Source organism: Lutjanus erythropterus, chromosome 2 (assembly GCF_056507025.1).
Source record: "Lutjanus erythropterus isolate fLutEry1 chromosome 2, fLutEry1.hap2, whole genome shotgun sequence".
NCBI classification, from domain to species: Eukaryota; Metazoa; Chordata; class Actinopteri; order Lutjaniformes; family Lutjanidae; genus Lutjanus; species Lutjanus erythropterus.
Window position 1 is genome coordinate 40,083,779 of NC_139318.1, and position 25,755 is coordinate 40,109,533.

The window sequence follows — 25,755 nt, forward strand, 5'->3', positions numbered from 1 at the left end:
TGTATTTTGTAACTTAGAGCTGCAGAGATATTAACGTAGTTGGGAGTTTAGTCTTTTCGTTGTTTATTTAGATTTTATTTTTGAACAGGAAGAATTAGGGGTTATTCAGGAAGTGCTGTTTGTTGTTGTAGGCAGTGATCTCCCTCTGACCCTGAATGAAAACAGCCATCACTGGAATCTAATTATACATATAGTTTAAATCTAATAGTATTGTAGCCTAATCTGCATGTGCAACTGTGCAGAAATACCAGGCAAATGTGTGCAACTAGAAGTTAATTCATTTACGTCCATCAGCTTTTATAATTTTTCACATAATATTAGCAACCTTGTTTAGGGTTTGTATACAAGTGTTTTTTGTTCCTTTTATTTACTTTTTTAAAATGTTTGTTTATTCCATTCTTTGCTATTCACTTTGGTTAAAGGTCACAATGGTACATCACATTTTGAAAAAACACAAAGAAGCCTATTCGCAGTTTATCTTGACGAAATAATTGCAGATTAGAACTTTAATGTTAAAGTTCAAAAACCAGAAGAAGATTACCGTCTGAGATCAAGATGTGTTAAACCGTTTCCACAGTGGGTGGGGGAGGAAGGGGATGAAGACGAGTGGAAATAAGGTGAACGTCAGTCTTTTGGGGGAATAAAATAATTTAGCCGAAGGCTTCGTATTAATCTGTTGTGATTCTCATCTTTTGTGTCCCACATCATGAATATTGATCAGAGTTCTGATGTTATCAGGGTGGAAACTCGGCTGATTGAATCTTCATTTCCTGAAAACTGTGCCAAGAAACTAAACACAGCCATCTGCTCTCTGCCCACAACTGTAGCTGTTGCCTAGCAACAACAGACAGGACATTCTATCAGGAAGCGCCGCAGACCGGAGGTCGTCGCGTTGCCTCCTGGTGGGAGCGGTCAGAACTGCAGCTGTTCACGACACAACATGTCAGCTCGTTATTAGCAAACTTATAAAATTTAGAAATATATATATATATATATTTCTGATGAATTAAGTTTTTGTTTTGGAACAACAAAATTTCAGTTCACTTCCAGAGAGCAGGAAGGTTTCATCAGGATTAAATTATTTTTCTGTTAAAGTTAACATGCTGCTGCTGAGGGTCAGAACGGAAACAGGAGTAAAGCGAGTCCATTGGCATTTAAAATACGATAAAGTTATTGAAGAATGTGATTAATGGCTTCACATGGCTCATTATACACGCATTATTTTTTGGCCTGTTTATTTTTATCAATTCATCAAGTGTGCTACATTGTGATGGCTATATGATTGTTACACACACAAATACGATAGATACAATAACATCTTAAGTTAACTAATGTAGAGACACTAGCTAACTTCTCTGCTAACTATTGACGTAGCATTAGCTATCTAGTTAGCTAGCATTTGGCTAACATTTGATGAGAGACTATATGTCACTTTTACAGGAAAGTTGTCTGAAGTTCTACCTGGTATCAAGCTTGCTCAACTGTTATTGGACCACAGAGCGAAAAGGAGTGGGACATAGGAAGGGTTAACTTTCTGCAAACTCTGGGTTAAACATCATCACTCACCAGTGGGGGGGGCGCCGTGAGCGGGGCCTCAATGACGTGGATGATCCCGTTTACAGCAGGAATGTCCCAGTCCAACAGCAGCCGCTTGTTCACCAGCTTAAAGCTCTGAGGAGAGAGCATTTTAAAGAATCACAAAGGCATGCAATCAAAAAAAACTAACTTCTTAGATTTTTGTCTTCCTGGGGGAGGTGTGTGTGTGTGTGTGTGTGTGTGTGTGTGTGTGCATACACTGACCTCATTGTTGCCATGGGTAACAGTCAGGTTGAACCCAAGCCTGGATATGATGACCTCGTGATGTTTTAGATCCTTGAATGGTCGTCGGCTGTGATTAGCTGAAATGTGATACTCGAGATCTCTACCAGACAGAGTCTAGACACACACACACACACACACACACACACACACACACACACACACACACACACACACACACAGTAGAAACTGATTAGATTTAATTGAAAATTCAGTTGTAAAGGTTACAAATTTAATTTTGATCCATTAAGTAAAGGTTAATTGTGTCAGTCTGGATCTGTCTGTTTCTTGAAAATTGAAGCATATAGTTCCATGTTCTCTGTATAAATCCTTTAATAAAAAGCAGAAAATATAAAACACAATGAAGATATTAAAAATGTTAAAATACTACTGTACTCTCTACCCTCCATAGCTTCATTTAAAGTCTAACAAGCACAGTGATGACTTACTCTAAATATTAACCAATCAGAAGTGAGAGCTTTCTGAGGTTGTATTTGGTTACTAGAAATACAGACCTAGTTATATTTTAAGTATTTATTCCCACAATATGTATTGATAAACAGTTAACTTGTGTATTTTAAAGTGCTCATAGACTTACTGACTGAGGCTAATATGTGTATCAACTGAATCTAAGATATAATGTATGATTAACAGTTAAATATTAAAAAATGTATGCATGTTTTTAGTAAATATATGGATTAGTATTTTCACTTTTAAAAAATGAAGTATGTTGATAAAGGCCCTACCTTTATTTTAATTGCTAATTATGGATGTAACTATACTAACATGATTGGAGTTCCCCAGGGCTCACAACCTGGGCCCCTTTTTCTCCTTTAGATGTTTCCAGTATCCAACCTAATTCTTTATTTCTAAATGTTTTTCCATGTCTTATTTAAAGCTCTTTTAGTTGCCTTTGAGTATTAAATGTATCATTATTGTTAATGAAATGGTAATAGACTTATTAAGGATATTATTATCTTTTGCAAATCATGTAAAAAAAAGTAATTGGTGTTATATTTGTAATGAGTTTAGTAATTAATAAGTGATTATTGAAGGGTTACCTTGTTTGGGATGAAGCCGGTGTTATGAGGAACAAACAGTGTGACCTCAGATGTCCTGTGAGACAGAAATTCAACAAGCTGTTTCCCCTCTGAGGACGAGCCGCTGTAGTCCAACAATAACTAGAGAGACAGACAGACAGACAGACATAGGGGTTATTTAAATTTACTACTGACTTCTTGTCAACAGTCAAAAATATTCCGTGATGTGTGCTCATAATTTATAAAAACCTAAAACTATAACACCAAACGTAGACGACGGTGTGGACGTGGTCAGGTTGAGTCATCAGAGGGGCGTTCCATCAACGTCTGGATTATTTTGATAAATCTGGATAATTTACGACTGTAACCTGCTCAGTAACCATGACATCTGATAATCTGAACTAACTGTCAAGATTAATTTGTGCCAGAAAATTCCCAACGGGTGGAAACGGAACCTCAAAAGACAGATCCACCAAGTGTCTTCACATCCGTCTGTGTGGAAACAGAAGTTCAGACATGTTCGTGTCTTACAACTTTTACTGTCTTCAAAAGCCAACTGGTTATTTGACATGGAGTGAACCCTTTTACTTAAAGTCCAGTCGTGTTTTTAATTAGACTACAAGACCCGAAGACATCTGTCGTTCACAAGTTCTGTCCCATAGCTGAAAGCAGCTGACTTTTTTTCATTAATTTTTCCTTGTTGTCTGGAAGTTGCGGTGGTGGTGTATTTTCACTACCCTGTCCACATTCCATTCCTGTTCATGTTGGCGCTTTTTGGAAATGTCAGCATCTTCTTTTCTTAGATGAAGGTCAAACATAGAGATAAGAGAACACCTGGTATACTTACTACTATACTGCCAGGAAATGTATCCACTGAGTTGTTTTTATAAGTAATATTTTTTTAAAAACAGCTGACTAAACCTAAAGATGGTAGACATTCTTGACCGTGGCTCATGAAAAGAGCTGTAGGACAGGAAAAAGCCATACACTGCTATCAAAACGTTCAAGAAACTCTCCAGAGTCTCTAGGTAGTATAAAGGGAGATGTGTTAGGTCTCTTTCTTCAGTCTGATACTGGAAGTTTGTTGTTTTTGTGGCACCAGAAAGACTAATAAACTCTATATAGCAGAAGTTGCTAATTTACAACCCAGTTCTGATCTCCTGTAACGACCAGGCTGTGCATTTTTTGCAGCTGAACCAGTAAAATGGTGAAACTGAAACATGTGAGGGATGTTTAAACTCTAAATCAGTTTACTTCTTGAGCTTTGTTGAGGATGGCTGAGCTTGAGCAACTGCAGATGGCATCTAGCAGTGAGCTTACAGATTACAAACACTTCTTCTCACTCTCCCCTCTTGAGCATGTAGAGGACCTTGCGGAGGCTGCAAGACTTGAGCAAAATGTGAACGGCCGTATCTAGAGCCCGTGTTTTGTTTGTCAGTTCTGGGCTAGTGTAGAAACATGGCGGTGCAACATGGTGAGCTCTGTGGAGGAGGACCTGCATCCTCTGCAGATATAAATGGCTCATTCTAAGGTAGCAAAAACACAATGATTCTTATTTTTCAGGTGATTATAAACTAATGAAAACATATATATGAATATTATATGCCATTTCTGCCATATTCTGCGAACTGATCTCCACAAATCTTACACACTGGACCTTCAATGTGTTGGTATGAATGTATCAGCAGAGTAATATTGAGTTAAGGCAGTGATGTACACCTGCATAAATATGACAGGACTTGAGTCAGCTGACTGCCAAACAGTTTGTATTTAAATATGAATGAAACAGCTAATCAGCTCATGCAAACAACACTGCACTGAAAACAGTGTGTTATTATTACTGTATGGAATGACAGACAAAACAAACAAAAGAACACAATTATCATTTTACTAATAAACGGTCAAACTGTCACACTCACCTTGTAAAAGATGGAGAAGTTACTGTATGTCGCGAGGACGTTTGTCAGGACGCCGTTACAGAAGTCTCCGTTTCCAACGTAACCGGCGGGACACACACATGAAACATCTGCACGCAAGCACACACACACGCACACACTTTAGCATCACTGGGAATATTTTGCTTGTTTAAAGAGCATCGTGTGTGTCCTTCTCAGGTTTGGAGTTTTAGGTCTGATGTCTCAACTCAAACCATTGATTTGTTGTTCAGTAATTTTTCACCAGAAGTCAAGGTTGTGTAATTGAGTTATAACTATTATTATTGTTGTAGTGAACAACTCCCACCATCTATCAAGTCAGTCTTTAATGTTCTGGAGAGTTCCTGCTACAGTGAAATAAACTGTGATGGATGTTAGACTTGCTGTTCACACTAATTTAATTTATTGATCTGTTGTTTCAGTGTATTGCACCACATAATTTAAATTATTAGCTTGACACAAACAATTTGTCTCCTAATTGAAAACCTAATGGGCACACACTGCAGTCAACAACAGTTCTGATAATGACTTAATAATTTAACATTCAATTTTCCAATTTTTTAGTTATTTCCTGACAAGTTTTTTATATTAACTGTCTGCTGGAAATAGGTCCAGGACTTAATCCCTCTTTTCTTATTAAAATCTAACATGTCGAATTTTAAGAATATATTACAATATTGGCAATAACGTAAACCAAATAATATTGTAATCTAAATGTTTGAAATTTTAAGACGTCACATAGAACTCTGGGAAATCTTGATTTGCATGTTTCACCATTTTCTTTGTTTGGTAACATTTTATGTATGTTTATGACAGTTGTCATTAAGTGTCATTTGGTCAAATATGTCATTTTTAATGCTACATTGACATTGTTTGAGATTTTTATGACAACTTGACATAAACATCTCACAGCAGGCCTATTTATCAGACTTAAGAAACTACTGTACTGTACTGTACTGTTGGTGCTGACATTGGTTGTCATAATGGTGTCATGAATTATTCCTTTGACCTCAACTAAAGTGGAATATATTTTATATCACTTTACTTGAGGTCAAAGAAAATATTTATGACACAGTTATAATGGTCTCATGACAGCCAATGTCAAAATTAACATGACAATATGATAATAAAGCTAAATAGTTTCTCGAAGTTCGAGAATTAGGCCTGCTATGTCATATTTATGACAGGTTATGTCATCTAGGTTAATGTCAAATTGTCATAACAAAGACATCTGCAACAGTCATCTTTGCATTACAAATGACATAACTGACTGAATGTGCCTTCATGACAACAGTCATAAACATTCATTAAGACTGTTCATGACAGCTGTCATGTAATGGTTATGAAGAGTGTCACGTTAGTGTTTTGCACACCCCTTCAAATAAAGTGTCGCCTGTTACTTAATTAGTTTCTGATTAATTAGTTGAATTAATTAGTGACAGAATAAATAATCCCTGGATTAAAGAGCCAATAAAATCATCCTGTTTGTGTCTGAATCCACAGAGAGCTCGTCTGTGATGCTGCAGCAGACCAAAACAACAAGATTCACTCGTCAGGAACTAAAACCTCCACTGATAAAGACAACAGGGAGCTGCATGTGTCTGTAGACAGACTGGACGGCTGTAATACCTGTGACCCTGTAGCAGTAGGCGTCGTACGTGCTGCTCTGGTCCACAGGGTCTTTGTAGATCACCAGGCCCACGTGGTTGTCACCACACCTGACCGAAGGAAAGCGGGTCGGGTACCCCACTTTTCCCCCCTCAAACCAACCGGCCACACACAGATGCATCCCCAGCTGTCCAGACAAGACGGCAAAAGCAGAATAAATGACTGATCACACGTACTGGCATGGGGAAATATACTTTTCGGCTTTCTTTTCAAGAGTGAACAAGAGGATTGATACTCATGCATTAATGGATTACAGGTTCAATAAACTGTTTTTAATCGAGACAACAAAAGGACCGGTAATTTCCATAAACAGCTGAACACTGTCCTTTTTTAAACAAACATCACTCAAATGAGGAATTTAAAAAAAGTCCAAGGTGATCTCACTCCCACAGCTGCACAGGAGAATGCAGCTGCTGTCTATATTAAACACAATGGTCTTCATCTTTTCAAACAACTGCTGTATGTGTATGTACATATGTATATATATATATATATATGTATATAGAGTGAGGGGTCTGATGTCTCTACAGAAACCCCCTCTGTAGGTGTGTTTACCTGTTGTGCATCTCCCAGCTGTTTAAAGCTGGCCAGCGTGGTGCCCTCAGCCTGGCAGGCAGCATCGGCCTGACTGAAGTTCATCTTGTACTTCCCCTCCGGAGAGCGTAGGTGGAACACTCCAGCTGTCTTGGCTGAAACACAATAACCAAGTTACCTCAGATTACTGCTGTCTCTTACTGCTCAGTGCAACACATTAATCTCTGCAGGTGACGACAAATGCTTAATTTAATTTTGTTTTCACCTGTAGAGATTAAACATAAAGGACTACATTACAGCTCAAGAAAATCCTGGTCTCCGATTGGCTGTCAGGTGTCTACATGAAAATTAATGAACTTTGACCACAATACTACACTATGTATCAAGTCCATCTCTAGGGATTAACAGGCTTTCAGCCTTAACGAGCTCCATGTTTAACAAGCCTTAACGAGCTCTGGGCCGTAACGAGCTCTGGGCGTTACCTGCCATATTCCAGCTGAGAGCTTGTGGACGTTTGTTTACCAGTGTCAGAAAAATCAGTATTCCAACCTAGAGCTAAAAAAACCCAAAAGTTCTCCATAGCATCACTTGGTGACATGAAGGCTATAAAGGTCAGCTGCGGTAGAATCAAACAGTTACCATAGCAACTGTAGGTCTGTTGTGCCAACATGGCTCCCGCTCAGAGGCAATACAACACATGATTACACTGCAGCTACTGGTTCATTTCAGGTGAAACAACATCTACTCTTACCATGGTGACACAAGATAGATGTCTGGACACAGTAGAGATGTGTTACTATGGTAATTACCAGTGTAATAACAATCAGTATAGACGTGTTAACACTGTAATAACCATTGCAATAAAAGTCTGTATAAGTGTGTTAACCACTGTCATAAAAGTGAGCACAGCTGTGTTACCATGGTAATATTTATTGCACTAAAAGTCTGCACAGATGTGTTACCACAGTGATAACCACTGTAATAAAAGTCAGTACTGATGTGTTACCATGGCAATAACATTGTGATAAAAGTCAGTACTGATGTGTTACCATGGTAATGCAGGTCCTTGCAGGTGGCCACAGGGTCACAGTCTCCGTTGTTCTCCAGGCAACGGTCGACAGGAGGCACCACCTTCTCCATACACTGGACTCCATTACCCACGTACCCCGGCAGGCACTCACACTCGCGCTTGTTCTGGAGAAACCAGATTACTGAGTGATCAGTTCAAAGCAGGAAATCATGCTTTATGTTTAATATGCCTGTATCATGTTCATTACGAATATTTGACGATTTGTTCTTTTATTTGTTTTTTTCCCCACAGTTCAGTGCACCATGAATGTGTCAGAAGGATTAAAATAGACTGTTCGTTACTGAGATTTGAAGATCAGTTACAGATTTTGAGGATGATATGAAGCACGGTGTCCTAGATGTGTGTCCAAGATGCATGAACCATCACACAGGTGACAGGTGTGTTAGCACAGTCATTTTAAATGTCTTTTTTCAGCAGATGTCATTAATCAGCAGGAGCTTATAAACACACTTTTTTTTTTTTTTAGATGTTTTGTTGTTATTTTACAAAAAAGAAACAGGACATTTTAATAACTAAAAGATGGAATTATAGCCTTCAAAAGTGATTTGATTAGAATATTTTCACTGATTCATGTGTTGTTCATATGATCTATCACTATAACTGTTAATTTTTTTGGGGGGGGGAGTCCGGAAGATTCGGGACATCCTAGCATATTCATATGCAGGTATCTTTTTAAAGAGATCAGCTGTACTGCTGCCTGCTAAACTTTTTCTGTCCTGGATCTTGTTGAAACAAACAAAAAAATCCAACAAAAGAACCACAAATTCTCACAGGTACTGTAAACACACTGTGAAGAACAAAAAGAACATTTCAAAGAAAAAAAGACAAACAGGTTTATACTCACTGGACCAGTGAACTTGCAGGTGGCAAAGTCACTGCAACCTCCATTATTCTCTTCAACACACCTGAATTACAGACAGAAAAACAGCAGCCTGATGTCACACCTCTGACCGGGAACGTCTGACATTCGTATAAAATCCCCTTTGATAAAGGGGAGAAAAACACAGGAGCGAAGCAGAAATTTAATTCAGAGAAAAGACGGACCACGCCCACCTGTTGATGGGGTCGCAGGAGTAGCCGTCTCCTTGGTAACCACTGTGACAGGTGCAGTTGACGAGAAGTCCCGTCTGGTTACAGTCTGCGTTCTGGTGACAGCCACCGTTATACTCTGAGCAGAGGTCTGGAGCTGCAGAGTGTTTAATAAAACTGTCATCTGATCGGCTCACATGCTGGATTCATGTCAGAACAAATGACAATATCTGATCTGTAAATATGTGTCATCCTCACATATTACACAATCACATCATTATTACTGTATGAACAATGTTGACAGCATACACTATGAGATTTCAATCAAATTTTACTTAATTGTTTGCCATTTATTCTTTAAAATGCTATAAATTGTTCAGATGATATATAATAAATATAAGAAGATGAAAACCTGTGGAAAATATATCAGTTTTTGGTACATTTTTATCATCTGTTTTCTATCATATTGGATTTGAAGCAGTGACTGTAAGTTTTAAGACTTTCAACCTTGAGGGGTTTTTATATCCAGTATGGGTGAATAGTGTTTGACGTGTGGGACGATAACAAATCGAACAGAAACCTGATGAAAGCGAGCTTTCCCTCCCCCACCCCTCATCACCTTCTGTTGAGACCAGCTGCACCATTATTGGGTGTGGAAATTGTAGTCAATCAGACAGAAAAATCAACCTGATCATGTGCTTCACTGCTAAAGACCAGGCTGAAGGTAAAAATACGAAAACCCCAAAGCTGGCTGCGCTCCAGACCTGACAGAGCGTTGCAGGGAAGAGACCAGGAGTCCACTGAATTTATTCCAGTTTATGTAAGCTTTTCCAGTAGTGATGCACGGATCAGCCCCAGGTTCATCCACATCAGCATGTACGCATAAATCATCCACCCGCCACCCAAACTGTTTTCTTCACTTTAGAGTCTGCACCTGCATGGTCATTTAATTCCAACTCTGCCGGTCCCTGCAGGCTACGCTGCCTTTTAAATTATGTGGAACAGAGTAGAGCTGCAACAATCAGTGGACTTATCGACTGTTTTGATGATTGATTAGTCATTTAAGTAATTTTATATGCAAAAATGGCAGAAAATGCTGGATTTGGCCCTCCAATAGGGAGATTTCCTGCTTTTCTTTGTTTTATTTCATATTAAACTGAATATCTTTGGGTTTTCCCCCAGCCGGCTGGGGAGTTTGTAGCTGAGCCAAGGCTTTTCTTTGTGGAGTTTGCATGTTCTCCTAGTGTCCGTGTGGGTTCTCTCCAGGTACTCCAGCTTCCTCCCACAGTCCATAAGTTAACTGCTGACTAAAAACTGTGTGTAGGTGTGAATGTGAGCGTGAGTGGTTGTCTGTCTGTATTTGTCAGCCCTGCGATGAACTGGTGACTTGTTCAGGGTGTACCCTGCGTCTTGTCAAGGGTGTACTACAACTTTTTCAAGTCAAGTTCGAGCACTTTTCAAAGTGCATTTTCAAGCTTAGTTTCCATATTTAAATACAAATATTTAAAATGATTATTTCACTTCTTCATCACATTAAATCCAATGTCATTATACTATAAAACAGCCAAAATTATTATTAATTAATTATTATTATGCATTATTATGCATCTACAGAGGGGTGACAAATTAAATGAAAACACAACAAAGTGTTTTCAAGGATTTCCAGCACCCATACAAACCCTGTTGTGAGGTAAAAGTTGCAGTTCCTCCGCTGTTGATTCAACATGGATGTAAACTCCCTCAAATTAAAGCTGAAAGTCAACACTAGAACTCCAGAGTCACAGCTTTTTTTCACCAGAATGAGAAAAAAAAGTCTGAAGTTGTTTATTTGAGCCACAGTGAGGTTAGGGTGACCTGACATCCTGCAGCAGGTCTTCAGCCAAACACGTAGCAGTATTCATTATTATGAAGTTTTATGGTGTTTCTGCTTTCTCATTCTTTTGTGACTTTAGCACTTTATAATCCCTTATTTAGTTATTATTACTTTTATTTTATGACAGCATCACTCTGATCTGGTTAGTTTGATATGTCCTACTATGTTGCTACTAAAAGAATCACTGTGATCATGCAGACTACAATGCTGCAGAAGTTGAGTACCTCTGCGTGATAAAAGAGCTGCAGAACACTCACGTGGCTCTGGACTGCAGAAGGTGCCGTTCCCCTGAAACCCAGATTTACACTGACAGCCAACACCTGGCACACAGTCGGCCTGATCATGGCACTGCTGGCACTCCTCTGGGATCGATCCTGGACGGACGGACAGACAGACAGATGGACGGATGGATGATTCATCAGAGAAGGAAGTTAAACAGGGCTTTCAAACTATCAAATAAGTTGATATAAGCAAACTAGAAAGCACTCAATAGAGAGGAAATCTCCCCAGAGCTGCACAATCTCCTAAATTAATTTTAATCTGCATCTACAACCTGATCAAAATACACACATACATTAAAGTATATTAGTTGATGAAACCTAAATCCTGTCTGGGAGTATTAAACAGATGAATTCAAGGGAGTTATGACCATGTTACACCTTTTAAAATGTGTCATGTTGCCGGGACACCCCCTGTTGGTGAAATGTTCATAACAAGAATACAGTTAAAGGGGCAGTTTGAATTACCAGAAGTGGGGTTACATGAGGTACTTATTAATAGTCAGATGGCGGCTGGCATGGCAGCACCTAAAAAAAACAAAAAATCTATATCACTTTAAGTGTAAGCTGTATTTCAAATATTTCCACTACTTAACCTTGCTGTCAGATAGCCTTTTCCAATGGGACACTGCCGTTATATAAACCAAATACTGATCTCTGCAAAGCAACGAAACTCCATTGAAGATGGGAGTTGCTGGTCTACCGCTGCCTCCATCAGTTACTTTGTGTTATTTTATGACTTTAATGAAAACGTTCTACACACACAATAACACAAACTATCAAACAAATCGAGGCAGCTATAGACCAGCAACTCCCGTGTTCGGCAAGCTACAATTGTTGATTTTATCCAACAGAGTTTGATTGGTTTGAAGAGAGCAATATTTACTTGTACAACAGCGGCTTCCCATCAGAAAAGGCTGTGCGTCTGACTGCAAGGTAAAGCTGTGAAAATATTCAATATACAGCATACACTTAAACTGATACTGATTTCTTTTTAGGTGGCTAAAATATGTTTTGCTGCTGCAGTACACTGCTCAGCCCCCGTGCTGGTACTCCTGGAGGCGAGTCAACCACCATCTACTGTAAATAATACACTGACTATAAGTAAGAACCTCATACACTTTTGATTTCTGTAAATAATTTAAACAGCTTAAAATTTTGTGAGATGCAGTATGAGAGTTACACTCCAAATACTGAAGGAGTTACAGTTTCATTTGAAGAACTGGCAGTGAAGTCAGTTGAACTGTCAGTTAAAGAGTAAGTCAGAAAAGTAGTGGAAACTTAAGGTGTATTCATTTTGTAACAGTGGGGGAAAAAAACATCAAAACCATTTGCAAGTCCTTAACCAAGAAGTCTTGGAAATACAGAATTTTGCTGCTAAAGACAAAATTTCGTAATAAAAGGAAAGTCTGATAGTAGTAGTAGTTTATTCCTCTCTGCCATAGAACTTTGTTGTTGTGCAAAAACTATTAAAAACACATCAGTGAGCCACAATGTTGCACTGACATGCCCTTTCATCACGACATACTGTTTAGTGTTTAGTTTAAGATCCCCAAAAGTGCACTTTATCTTCCAGTTTGTTGTTACAAACTAGCCTTTATAAAGAAATGAAACTAAATGTATGTGAGATGTTTTCAAGATATACAGTCTGTCTTTAGTAGGAGCCAATGTGCTCCGGGCTGAGTGCAACAGACAGGGTGGAGAGGTCAGAACGCACTGAGTGAGAGACTAACACTGTTGGTTTTTGTTTTTTCATTCATTTGTTGACAGTGAAAAAATATAGAAAATCAGCAGACTGGTCGTTTTAATATCCTACAACATTCATTTTGCTCATCTCCTCACATTCAGGAGGGAAACTCACCGATTTCGATCTCACAGCGATCACCCTTCCAGCCCGCGTTACAGACGCACTCTCCAGAACCTTCGATGCCCGAATCACACCGTCCGTGTTTCCCACAGTTGCAGACTGAGAGAGAGAAACAACATGACTCAACCTCCCTGACACTGATTATTCAAAAGTAATCTGACAATAGAACTGTGAAGATGAAGGAGTTATTTCAGGCCTCCAGGTATCCTACAGTAACAGTCTATTTAATTTTCTCTAAACACAATGTTAGGCTGACTGACAGTCGGGGCTCTTTGAGGCTTGGAAAGATGAGAAGAAGATGAGCGATTGCATTGGAAGATTGTAAGTAAAGTAAAAGGTACAAGCCTGTGGACACAAAACATGAAGAGGACAAGTTAACTACAGCTTCCAAGGTGCACTAAAAACACTCAAATTCTGTTATGTGCTCCACTGACATGAACACTGAAGCTACAAATTATATTTTGCAGAACCCTGATGCAACATTCAGCAGTTCAAATCAGTTCACTTTCTGTTTATGGATGACTGTAAAAGATGGACGCTTTTCATACTTGCCAACCTTGAGAAAAACAGAGATGATTTTGATACCAAAAAACCTGAGTTATGGAGACTTTGTTTCCTGTATTCTGGAGACTTTTTCATGCACGTTTCATTTTACTTTAAATTCTTAGGAAAGAATACAGAATAATTTGCACATCCATACACCTGGCTGAATCAATCTTAGGCAGAGCTCAGCTGTCAATCCTGATGTGAACCCCCCCTTTATATAGAACCCTGATTCCCTGACTTTTGTAAAACTGACAGTATCATGATTGGGTATGAAAAGGACATCCTCAAAAGGCTCAGTTGTTCACAGCCAGGATAAGAGCTAAGCTAACTCAGCTTTCTCCTGAGACAGTGAGCCAGAGAGAGATGCATCGTTGTCGACCCACTTTGATTCTGCATCAACCCACATCCTCCTCCTCAAACCCCCACAGAACAAATGCATGATGCAGCGGTATCTAACAAGTTTGGATGGAGGTGAAGTTACTGTAGCTAGTAAGCTAGTCTCAGTTAGTCAGACATGCTAACATTTGCAGCTTATGTTAGAGCAGATGAAGACAGAGTTTAATCCATTCATCACATGTGTGCTCTTGTGTTTCACATTTCTGAAAGACCACAAAAAAGACATCACTGTCCAGACTCATGAAACGCAGACTATCGCTCCTCTCAGAGCTTCCTGCACACTGCGTCAATATGGAGAGAAATGGAAATTCTAGTTATGGTTGCAAAGCTATGGTTGAACAGATGCTGTTTGGAGGTGGGGCAAAAGTGACATGATTGTATAAATGATATTACATCATGGACTTGGGAACACATTGGAGCTGTTAAACACAGTTTGTTGCTGGATCTACAAAGACTCTACCAGACGAAGTGAAAGCCATATATCATCAACAACCAGAAACTCTGCAGACTTCTCTGGGCCCAAGCTCGTTTGAGATGGACTGACACAAAGTAGAAAAGTGATGCTGTGGTCTGACGAGTTCAAATTTCAGATTAGTTTTCGAAATGGCTGATTGTTACCAGCATAAAAGTTCAAATCCCAGCATCTGTGATGGTATGAGGATGTGTTAGTGTCCATAACATCATGGTAAACTGTCACATCTTTGAAGGCCCCAGTGATGCTGAAAGGTTCATACAAGTTTTGGAGCAACATATGCTGCCATCCAAACAACAGGTCTTTTTCAGGGATGCCCCTGATTATTTCATTATCATTATGTTTTTACGTACATTTTACACAGCTTCCCAACTATTTTGGAATCTGAGTTGTAGCTTCAAATTACTAAGTTAACCAAACTTATCAGAAATACATCAGTGTCATAAGAACTACCTAAAATTATAGAAAGCATCTTTGGGGAAATTGTATTTTGACATGTATTTTGGTTTTTTTTTAGTTTGGCCCATGTCTCATCATTCAACATGGAGGGGTTGGAATTTAAGACCTATACTGAAGCCAGCCACCAGGGGGCGATCAATATTGTTTCTACACATAGATTCGTATTCCTGTTTTCTTAGACAGTCACGGGAAATTTAAAATGGAGGACAAGAGAAACTAATTCTGGTTTGTGTAAAAATAACTTAAAAATAAAACCCCATTTGTTATATGACATTTGTCGGGATTTTTCCTAAAACTAACCAAGTATTTTTGGTGCCTAACCCTTAACCAAACTGCGGCCGTTTCACATTTCAACACGCAGAGGCAAACAGTGAACAAGCTTCATTCTTATTGCGTTCTCCGCACCGTGTTCTCAGCAACAGGCATACAGAGTTTTGAATTTGCTACAGCTCTGATTCACACCTCTGACTGGCTTTTCTCTCCATAGCAACAAGACTCGTGTGTTGACAAACACTGAGGAAACCACTGAAACTTTGAAACCTCAATGGAAGACGATCAGCAGCTGTTTCATATTTTTAACTCGATCTGCTGCGCGACCCTGAGTGAAGACAGCTGGCAGGTTCGTCCTGAGCGAGAAGCACACCCAGCTGTGTGATGGTGAGTGTGGAGGGTTGCTATGGCGACAGACTGCAGGAGAGCTTATGGGGGTGAGACTGTCTGCTGACTTGCTGACAGATTTTTGTGTGGGTGGGGTTGGGTGGATTAAAAAGACATTAATGGAGGATAAAGAAAAGTTTTTATGTCCGTTGTGGTCCAATAGCTGTATTCAAAATTGTAAGGGTTTACACCGCAGCTACGGTAGCTACTGTAGCTAACGCTCGTTTCCTCAGAAATATAACAAGACATAGGAGCTACTGCGGAAATAGAGATATCCCATGGTAGAGCTGTTCTGAATGTCTTTTTTAAATGTTTTTGGGGTTTTTTACATTCAAAGCTTCTACTGACATTTTCGAAAAGAAGTTTCAAGTTTCTCTTGTCAAGGAAAAAGAAAAGCTGTAGTGGGCTTTCTTTCAATGGCGACAACATCTTGACAATTTCTGCAAATTTGCTGTTTGTGTTTTTTGCTGAAAAAGCATGCTGCAGCTGTGTACAACAACAAAAACTGCAGACAAATCAGGTGAAAATAGAATAGTGCAAGAATGAGATCTATAACCTGGAACTGATTTCGCATTTAAGAATGTTTTTTTGCCTGAAATAAGGTCTGTGGTTAACACAAGCTTAAGAGATTTTTGTATTTTGTTCCACGACATTAAATGCGTCTTAAGAAACGTTGCCAACAAGAGGCTAAATGAGGCGACAGATTGGTACAGACATCAAACGTCATCTAGTTGCTTTGTGGCGGTGACGTGGAGAAATCCTATTTTTTTTTCTATCGAGGGAACCAGAGTGATGGTAACTTCCAGGTTTGCCTACAACAATACAATACATGCAATATATTAATATCTATTTGTATCTTTTGCTGTTTAACTGTCCACAGAGGATCATATTACACAAAACTACCACCATGACTATTACTGCTGCCATGAAGGCCATCAGTGATAAAACTGAAGCGCTAGATAACACGCTGTGCTTTCTTACTCTAACATATGGATTTTTTCTAAGGCCTTTAATACCGTTACTCACAATACTTTAACTGAACATCTTATAGCTATTGGTTTTTCTGAAAGTGCATTTAGCTGGTTGCAAATAATGTCATACACAAAACCCCGGCTATTCAATTAGATGGTGCTACCTCACACATACTGCAAGTCCAAACAGGAGCCCCACAAGGTTTTGTCCTCTATTATCACTCTATTCATAGTTTTAGTACGTGACGTCACATCCATATGGGAACGCTCCCTCGGAGGGCAAAACAATGCTGTCTTCCACTGCCCACCAGCACATCTTTGTCTTGCTTTAGTTGAGAGGTGATCCAAATATTTGTGGCTTGAAACTGAGGGAAATTTTAGCAGCTTGTGCTGTGTCGCTACAGAGGGTCCAGTGTGAGTCGCCATGTTGGCCCGGTGTTTTTGCCCTCCAGGTCACCGTCCATGTCACATGACTCAAAACTGTGACTTAATTGCATTGGTCAGAATATTCCAAACTCAGCTTTTCATTTCTACACCAGTGACGCTGTCATTTATTGCTCGGTACCCACTCACGCTAAGGTTTTTGATTATCTTCAGCAAGCGATTGATAGAGAACAAGAACAGTTTTGCCAGCTGCAAGTTGTTCTGAATGCAGATAAAACAAAACTCACCACTTCAAGAACAATCAGATGAGCTTTGTCCCAGAAAATTGTTACTGGCAATGGCTCACAAATGGACTTGGTCTACTTTTAAATACCTTGGGATGTTAATTGTTGACAGCTTGTCTTTTAAGGTGCATATCCAGTTTGTTGGTCTTAATTTGCTTCTTGTGTGAAACGGAAGCAGCAGTGTCTTTTATATAAAATGCCTCAGCTCATTGTCTTCACATGCTGGATAGCGTGTATTACAGGGCTCTGACATGAGATAACTGTGGTTATATTACTCACCACTGCGGATTATATTCAAAAGTGAACTGGTCTGCTTTATTTGCATGCTGCCTCAGTCAGCATTATGTGTTTATTTAAAGAGCCATTCTTGGCAAAATTCCTACTTATTTATCTTCTCTTCTAATCTTGAAATATGGAAATAATAATTTTTGCTTTCTGCAAAATGTTGTGGTTTGTTGTTCCCAAAGAAGGAAAGTTTTTAGGTCTTCTGCGCCTGGAAAAATCTACAGAATGATCTTAAACTTTAAAGCTTAGCAATCCCTTCACGATTTTAAAGTTATGGTGAAATCCTTTCAGTCCAGGTTGTCTGTGTGAAAATGTTTTATATGATACTTTCAGTGTCATTCAATTCTAAATGTCTGACTGTAATTTACTGGTCTCCCCTGTAAATACACGCACATACGCACTCTTGTGTTCCTGTTTTGGGCTAAAATAAAACTCAACGGTGTGTTTCTTTTCTTTTGGTCTACCTGTGCAGTTGGGGCCGTAGCGGCCGGCGCTACAAATTTCGCAGGCTACTCCTCTGAAGCCTTCGTGGCATTTACATCTTCCTGAACCACGCACATCATCGTCGCAGTCGCCGTGGTGGTTACAAGGGGCCTCCACGCCACCTGGACAAACTGAGACACACAGGGAAGGGTGGAGTTAAAACACACAGTGAGGACAGTGAGGAGAGGTCTTTCTGGTAACAAAAGAGACACTGTGCCTCAAACAAACTGCTCTTTGTCATGGCTGACATTTTGATTTGTTAAACACAGGTGTAATTAACAACTTCAGCTGAGGCTGCATTCCTGAGGCGATTCATTGTCACCTGTACTTCTACTGTAGCTGTTTTCAGATATGAACTCCGAACAATGAGCCTCATGCATGAATGTTTTCTCATTTTTCCCTTGTATTTGTTTTTAACAAAGCAGAAAGAGGAAAATGCAAAAATCCAACATGGGATTCACGACACATGCACTGACAGCCAAATCTTTTCTTATCCACCAGAATGTGTTGATGAATTGGGTTTGTTCTTAAATTGGATGCACGTGCCTGGAAGTTTGTAATTATCATATGGAAGCGCCCCAACAGCAGCAGACTGAAGTGCTGTGTGCAAAACTCTAAGCAACAAGCCACTGACATTTGAGAGGTGACGTTAAAAACATTAAAAGAAAGAAAATAAATGAACAGGAAAGGGAAAAAAAAAACGCTTGAACAGGTATGGATGAGCACACTGGAGCATCACTGGAGAGGTTTCTCTGTTGGGGGTGTCCACCAGGTGCGGCCAGGTCATTCACCACACCATGACGAGGAGGATTAGATTGCTTTGTCTCTGATCAAAGTTGAGGCTCCAGAATCACACAGAAATTTTGAGGAATCTGTTTCCAAAACCAAATCATCTTTAAATGTAAAAATTTATGGTAAAAAGTTGTATAACATTTGCTCTGTAGGTTCATAAAGTTGGCTGTAATTACTTTTTCTTCATTTCACAGCACAAAAATGCTTTTGCGCATATTTGCTTGTGTGTGGTCAAGTGCACTCATGATCTTACCTAAGAACAAACAGAAAATACAAAACTACTACTGAATGCCACAGAAGTTCTTCGACTGTTCCCACGTAAAAATAAAGATCTGTGCGAAAGAACAATTCATGACCTGAGAAACAGGTCAGGCCACAGCACGGAGCCGCCACCACAAGACAGAAATGAAAAAGTGAAAAAGGGTGATTGAAATGGAGGGCAGCACAACTGACTGTAGGTAGCTGCTAACTATAGCTGCAATAGTGGGTCACCCACATGCCACCTTAAATCAAAGAATGCTACACACCAAACTACACAATTCTTAATATTTTCTAGACCCGGATAAAAAAAAGTACTGAATGTATTAATCATCTGACTGGAGAAGTTTCAGTATTGCTTGATTTATTTCAATCACTGCCTTAAAGGTACTGAGTACTGATACCCAGCCCTGCTTATGAAAAATCCCTACCATGGAAAAGTAAAATTACAATAGTGGGAAGATGTTCGTAACAAAAATAAAAATAACCAGAGGATAATTTCAATTGTTTTTGGTGACATTTTTTTTTACAGCAGCAACACAATTTATCTTTTAATCTAATGTGCAGATTGGTATGAAATGTCTTGATCCCATCCAGGCCAAACCTAGATTTCAATGACCCAAAGACCTGTCCCCCTTCACAAATTTTAAGGCTCTAAAAATGAACACTGTACTGTCAAGGGGACACAAGGGGACACTCCAGGCCCCAGTGGGCTGAGGTCTGAATACAGGTGGCCTTCCTTCCTTCCTTACCTCGACATTCTCGGCCGTAGTGGTTTTTGCAGCACTTTTGGACCCAGGAGGCAACCTGACAAACTCTCTTACAGCCTCTCCGGCTGAAAGGACTATCCAGGTGCCAAGATGTGTACATGCCTCCGTACCTGTAGCGATTGTTGTAACAACTCTCCGTCTTTCCCTGGAAGAAGGCAGGACTGACATTTATCTTTATAAATTCTATATGTTGTACAAGCTGCTGATGTTCAGAGTTGTTAGCGTACAGGCAGGTCTTACCGTGTCGAAGTGTCCGTAGGGGCAGGGTGAAGGGCTGATGCAGCTTCCACAGCGCCCCTGAGAAAATTTAAGAGAGAAAATTTCAGTCCAGCTTCCAACATGAGGACAAAGGATAACATCAATACAATAACCATAGCAGTGTGGTATCAGTATTTGTAGTAGTGGCTTCATACTTGAAAAAGTTGTTCTAGTAACAATAATTATGACAGTATTGAGGCCTGGTCACATCAAAAAGTGGCAGAGTGAGTGTAATCCGTAAAATATTTATTCAGTGCCTTTTTATTGGGCGTCAACCTCACATTTACACACGTATTTAAAAAACAGACTTGAAGCGTAAATAAATGCTTCAGATGAGATTTTACCTCACAGCTGAGCGGGCTGAGCTGTAATATTGCTAGAAGTGCATTATGTATTAACTTAGTTTTGTGTTTTGTACTTCCTGTCAGCTCTCACTGTCATGTTACATTTGGCTGTGTCTGAGATTTTGTTTTGTGATGTTCTGTGTTAAAGAAAAAAAAAAGGCCTGATCTCAACACATTATCCAAGTTAAACAGAGGTAAAAAAGAAAAAAGTTGGACTAGTAATTAATTTTGTTATAATTAGTAGTAGCAGTATTAAAAGTAATCGTATTAGCACTACTAACGTTAGTGGTTTTGTTCTCCAAGGTGTCGCAGTGCGCTCCCAGGCCAGGGGGCTCCAGTAACTGGTCGATGCCATAGGCCATGCCCTCTTTGAAGATCATGAAGCGCTCCACTACCTTCGCTGCGTTTTCATTGATCAACACGGCTCCCTGAAAACACAAACACAAAACGGTCCACCACAAGTAGAGAGCAAGAACGGAACAGAATAATAAAGCAGCAAACCCCAAGATGCTGTGGTTTACAGTTATTTTAGGACAGCTAAGAGGCACAGCTGCTCAAAAATCAGTGTAAATCCCAGCCTTGGACGGCTTATTAGCTTTATAAAATGGTTACTAAATATACCTGGTGGTCTTTCATAAAATAAACACAGAGCAACAAAAAAATGCAATAATTAATTGATAACAATCATTCGACCGCCAGCGATGTAATTCTTCAGTGAAATTTAGCAGAATGGTTGCCAAGCAACACAGACGCAGCAACACAAAGCTGCAGAGGAAATCAGGTCTCACGATACGTAGGCTACGTGTCTACCGTCGGAAACTATTACGCTCACTCTCTGTTTTCACTTTCCTATAATCGTGTTTGTTACAGTGCAGAGTAACCACACTGTAACACTATAAACATTACATCACTGGCAACTGACAACTAGAGAAAGATGAGCATAATAGGCGATAAATAAAGACGTGCAAGTTAAAGTTACATTGTTAGCAGTTATGTTGGCCTACGTGCGGAACTTAAGAAGTCAGTTCACCCAAAATCCAAAACATGTTTGTCCTCTGGCCCGTTGTTCTATTTATCTATCTATGATGTTTTGGTATGAGCTGCAGTGTTTTGGAGATATTGGCCATAGAGATGTCTGCCTTTTCCCTAATCTAATGGGACCAAATAGCACTCATCCTGTGGTGCTCAAAGTGCCAAAAAATACAATTATTTTATAATCTTCAAATAGAAACAAGTTATTCCTACATGAAATTGCTCAAAACAAGGCCTGTGGATTATCTCGAGTAACTGGGCCATTTTCATCTAGTCCCATTATATTGGAGAGAAGGCAGACATCTCTACAGCTGATATCTGCAACTCACACAGATGGATAAACAGCACTACAGGCCAGGAGAAAAATATGTGTTCTTGATTTTGGGGTGAACTGTCCCTTTAAGCTCACACGTAGGCCAACATAACTGCTGAAACCATAGAGATTTTCTTTCCCGTTTTTCACTGTGGCATAAACGTGATGGACTCCCTGTTTAAGCTCCATTTTGGAGATTGTTTTAAAATCAATATCCAGATTTTCTCTGCACACCGAATCTAAAAACAACAAATAGACCACATGCCGGCTTTGTTTCTTGAGTTTTCCAGCTCTTCACTTTCTCTGTCATTAATTTCAACGTGTCTCCTTTCTTTTTTTATATTCCTCCTCTATCCCGTTCACCTCTCTGTGCCACCAATCCTCGCTTAGCCCACACAGAAACTCAAAATTCATGACAAAAGCTGACATTTTGAAGCAGTTTGTTTCTTTTGTCATAGTGACGAAACAGTCACACACAATGTGTATTTTTATAGAGGTTTTGAAAGTGGCTCAGCCAATCATAATCAAGGACCAGAATGATCAGTTTTATAAAATAGATTACAACAATATAAGCTGCTTTCACACCTGACCGGTTTGGTTCAGTTCATTCATATGAAAGTTGTCAATGAACCTCTGGTGTGAATTCAAATGAACTATTATTAAATCCATCTGCTGATCATCAGCAGTGAGGAAAGCAATCCGTATATTTGGGTTGTAAATTTCTGTAAAATCACTGACTGACCACGGTAATATGTCACATCTGAGCGTGGGAACTTCCACTTATACACCAGAAAGTGAAAAGCAAGAGACCACATAGTAAATAAACCCCATAATATCTAAGAGGAAAATGTCTCTTTTTATTTCCATCTGTTTGTCACTATTAATAATAAAGGAGGTCCAGTTACAGATCTGAGCATTAATACACACCACCTGGCCAATAAAAGTCACCACCTGGAGTTAACAAAGCAAATAGTTCAGTCTTCAACTGGATAATTACTGCAGTGGTTCATATGTTTCAGCTGGTAACAAGTTATTTAACCCTGACTGATGCAGTGAGTAGCTGCACTACATGACTACTCCGCTCTTTTAGCCCCGTTTCACACTGGCACAATGAGAAAAAGTGTTCTCTCCAGCATCACCGTGGTAACACGAGACAACAGCAGCACACCAGTCACTATAGCAACAGCCAGCTGCCACGTGTGTTTGTGAGTGTTTTCCTACCACCAGGGTCCTGTCACAGCTGTACTTGATGATGGATCCGTGCATGGTGCGATACGACGAGTATTTATCCGGCTGACTGACACGCATCACCTACACACACACACACACACACACACACACACACAGTTGAAAAATAGGTAAAAAATTGTGGACCTATGTTCATGTGCATGCTGTTGCTTGGTCCATAAAATGTTGATCAGTGTTTCCAAGATGATGTCATCAGAAAGCTGAACATATTCACATTCAAGACACTAAAATCAGATGATGCTGGCATTTTTTCTAAAAAAAAAAAAAAATACTCAAACTGATTTATCAATTATCAAAACAGCTGATGATTAATTTTACAATCAATTCATCATCAGTTATTTGACTAATCGTTACAGCTCTAGAAGGGATCAATATTTTTTCTATTTTGATTTTTTACTCTGGGAATAGAGGCAAAACACACTGATCATATTTCATGCAACACTAAATGCAATAAGGAGAAATAAGGGCTTCCAACCTGACCGCATTAGTATAGTATTTGCTGGTATTAACAAACATTTAAGGCAAAAGGACATAATTTATGTTAATCATCATTGAAATGAAGATAACATAAACTGTGCATGCAGCTTGGACTCGGACACTACAGCTGTGAGGTTGAAATGGCAGGCTCAGTCTGTGATGGTAATTGTTTGTCTGAACAGCCTCATGGAAAGAAGCAACAGACATCTCTACAGCTGATATCTCCAAAACTCAGCTCACACAAAAAAATCTAGACTGTTAAAAATAGCTCTACAGGCGAGAGGAAAAATCTGTATTTTTTATTTGGGGGTGAACTGTTCCTTTAACTGATGTGGCCACCCTCCTCCTCCTCTTACCCTGGCGTTGCGGATGATGTGAGCCTTCACCAGGGCAGCCAGTTGTTCTTGGTGGTCGGGGCTGGACAGCCAGAGTTGTCTCTCAGCTGGCAGTGAGTTGAGGGCCTCGTCTGTGGGCCAGAACATGGTGAACGGCTGGTGGATGGTCATCTTGAGCACAGGGAGTAACCCTGCATCCTGCACAAACAGAACGCAATACAGATTAGCCCTTCCACCAGCAGGGTATCTTTTGGTTACCTGACTTCATTAAAACTAACAAAAGAAATGACACTACGTGGTCACACAACGGTGGTCATCACCCGAGGGTTTTCCCAATCTGGTTATGAGTGTGTGCACAGAAAAGAGGTGAAGTTTGCAGCATACGACCAATCACAACATGGACCTCTCTGGCAGCAGAGTAGCATATTTTACAAAGAGCTCTAAACTATAAAATTAGACAGATATGAAGAACTATCTTAACCATTTAAAACCAACACAGCTGCAGCTGCCAAACACAGGATGGACAACTGGAAAAAAAAACAATTACCGGTAGTTTATTTTCTAGACACTGTTCAGGATACTCCAAGACACTTTATGATGTTAAATAATCATGAAGAAAAACACTGAAAATATGTAAAACAAATCATTTGTCACAATATCACTGCCCCATCTCAGGGCACAAGTACATCTGACTATAATTAGATTTGTTAAATTACATTAATTAAATCAGTGTGTTGCTTAGATGTAAGTTCACTCAGGAGAGTGCAAATCTCTGCCAGGTGACCTGAAAAAAATATTTGGATGTAACCCCTTTGTAATCACCTGCATTTTGATTAGTAACTGTGATTTAAGTACATATTTTTTCTCTAATAGAACATAATTAATTATATGCAACTTATATGTAACACTATGATGTCACAGTGAATTTGACCTTTAACCTTTTTTATGATTTAAAATATCATCCTTTTATCATTTTCTCCTATTACACATTTGGGTGAAACTTGAGTTATGGCTAAAAATGTGTTTTGTGAAGTCAAAGCGACCTTTGAGCTCTGAGTCAAAGTGAAGAAATTCTCGTGTGTTCCTGAGATATCACATTCACAAGAACAGGATAGACAGAAGACCCAAAAACATAATGTGTCAGGCCATAAAAAAAAAAAAAGAAAAAAAACAGAATGTTTTGTCAAGGTTTTTTTTAAAAAAATTGTAAATCACAGAGGTATGGGAGCAGCAAGTAGGCTTTCTTTCATATCTAACAAGTGCATCCAGCACAAGGCTTGAATGCTACAATCAGTCTTTGCTGTAGGATGATATGAGTACACAAAAGCAAAATGAAATGTCTTTTCTGGTCTTTGAACACTGAACACTGAAGCATCACCTGCTCGGGAGCAGATTAAGTGTTTATCATGGTCCTGTTAGTGTCATAGGACTATAAATCCAGGGTTAATCATGAAGTCTCCTCACTAACCCCTGTAATGGAACCCCCTGGAGGTGTGGTGTGTTATTGATACTCTGACCAGTTCAGGTTATTGATACTGTAGTTGATGATTTTACCTCCACAAGTTTGTAAAAGCGTTTGTAGCCATAAAACTCAGCTGCTGAAGTCAAGTTCATCTAAACAGAGAGAGAAAGAGAGAGAGATCTGTCAAGTCTGATTAATCATTAATAAGTTATTAATGCTAATCAAACTCAGCACACTGTCTGTGGCTTGATCTTTGGTTTGTCCTGCAGCCTGTATGGTGTCAACATCGTGTCGATGTGGTGAATGACTCCGTTAGACGTGGTGTAATCACTCTTCACGATCCTCGATCTGTTGTTGATCCACACTGAACCCTGCAGAGAGAGCGAGAGCGAGAGCGA

The 25,755-nt window shown here is 39.5% G+C and overlaps 1 protein-coding gene across 1 annotated transcript in view; it reads right to left on the reverse strand.

Moving 5' to 3' along the window:
- Positions 1–25,755, reverse strand: part of stab1 (stabilin 1) — a 96,767-nt gene that overhangs the window by 6,865 nt on the left and 64,147 nt on the right. Inside the window, exons 49-67 of the mRNA XM_084739564.1 lie at positions 25,594–25,728; positions 25,450–25,509; positions 23,917–24,093; positions 23,057–23,146; positions 20,772–20,918; positions 20,129–20,185; positions 19,871–20,033; positions 18,050–18,199; positions 13,126–13,230; positions 11,244–11,360; positions 9,138–9,270; positions 8,929–8,989; positions 8,044–8,188; positions 7,016–7,149; positions 6,422–6,587; positions 4,778–4,884; positions 2,880–2,999; positions 1,801–1,935; positions 1,567–1,671 (exon numbers count right to left, since the gene is read on the reverse strand). Of these exons, the coding sequence (XP_084595690.1) occupies positions 1,567–1,671; positions 1,801–1,935; positions 2,880–2,999; positions 4,778–4,884; positions 6,422–6,587; positions 7,016–7,149; positions 8,044–8,188; positions 8,929–8,989; positions 9,138–9,270; positions 11,244–11,360; positions 13,126–13,230; positions 18,050–18,199; positions 19,871–20,033; positions 20,129–20,185; positions 20,772–20,918; positions 23,057–23,146; positions 23,917–24,093; positions 25,450–25,509; positions 25,594–25,728 (2,307 nt within the window). The remainder of the gene's footprint in view (positions 1–1,566; positions 1,672–1,800; positions 1,936–2,879; positions 3,000–4,777; positions 4,885–6,421; positions 6,588–7,015; positions 7,150–8,043; positions 8,189–8,928; positions 8,990–9,137; positions 9,271–11,243; positions 11,361–13,125; positions 13,231–18,049; positions 18,200–19,870; positions 20,034–20,128; positions 20,186–20,771; positions 20,919–23,056; positions 23,147–23,916; positions 24,094–25,449; positions 25,510–25,593; positions 25,729–25,755) is intronic.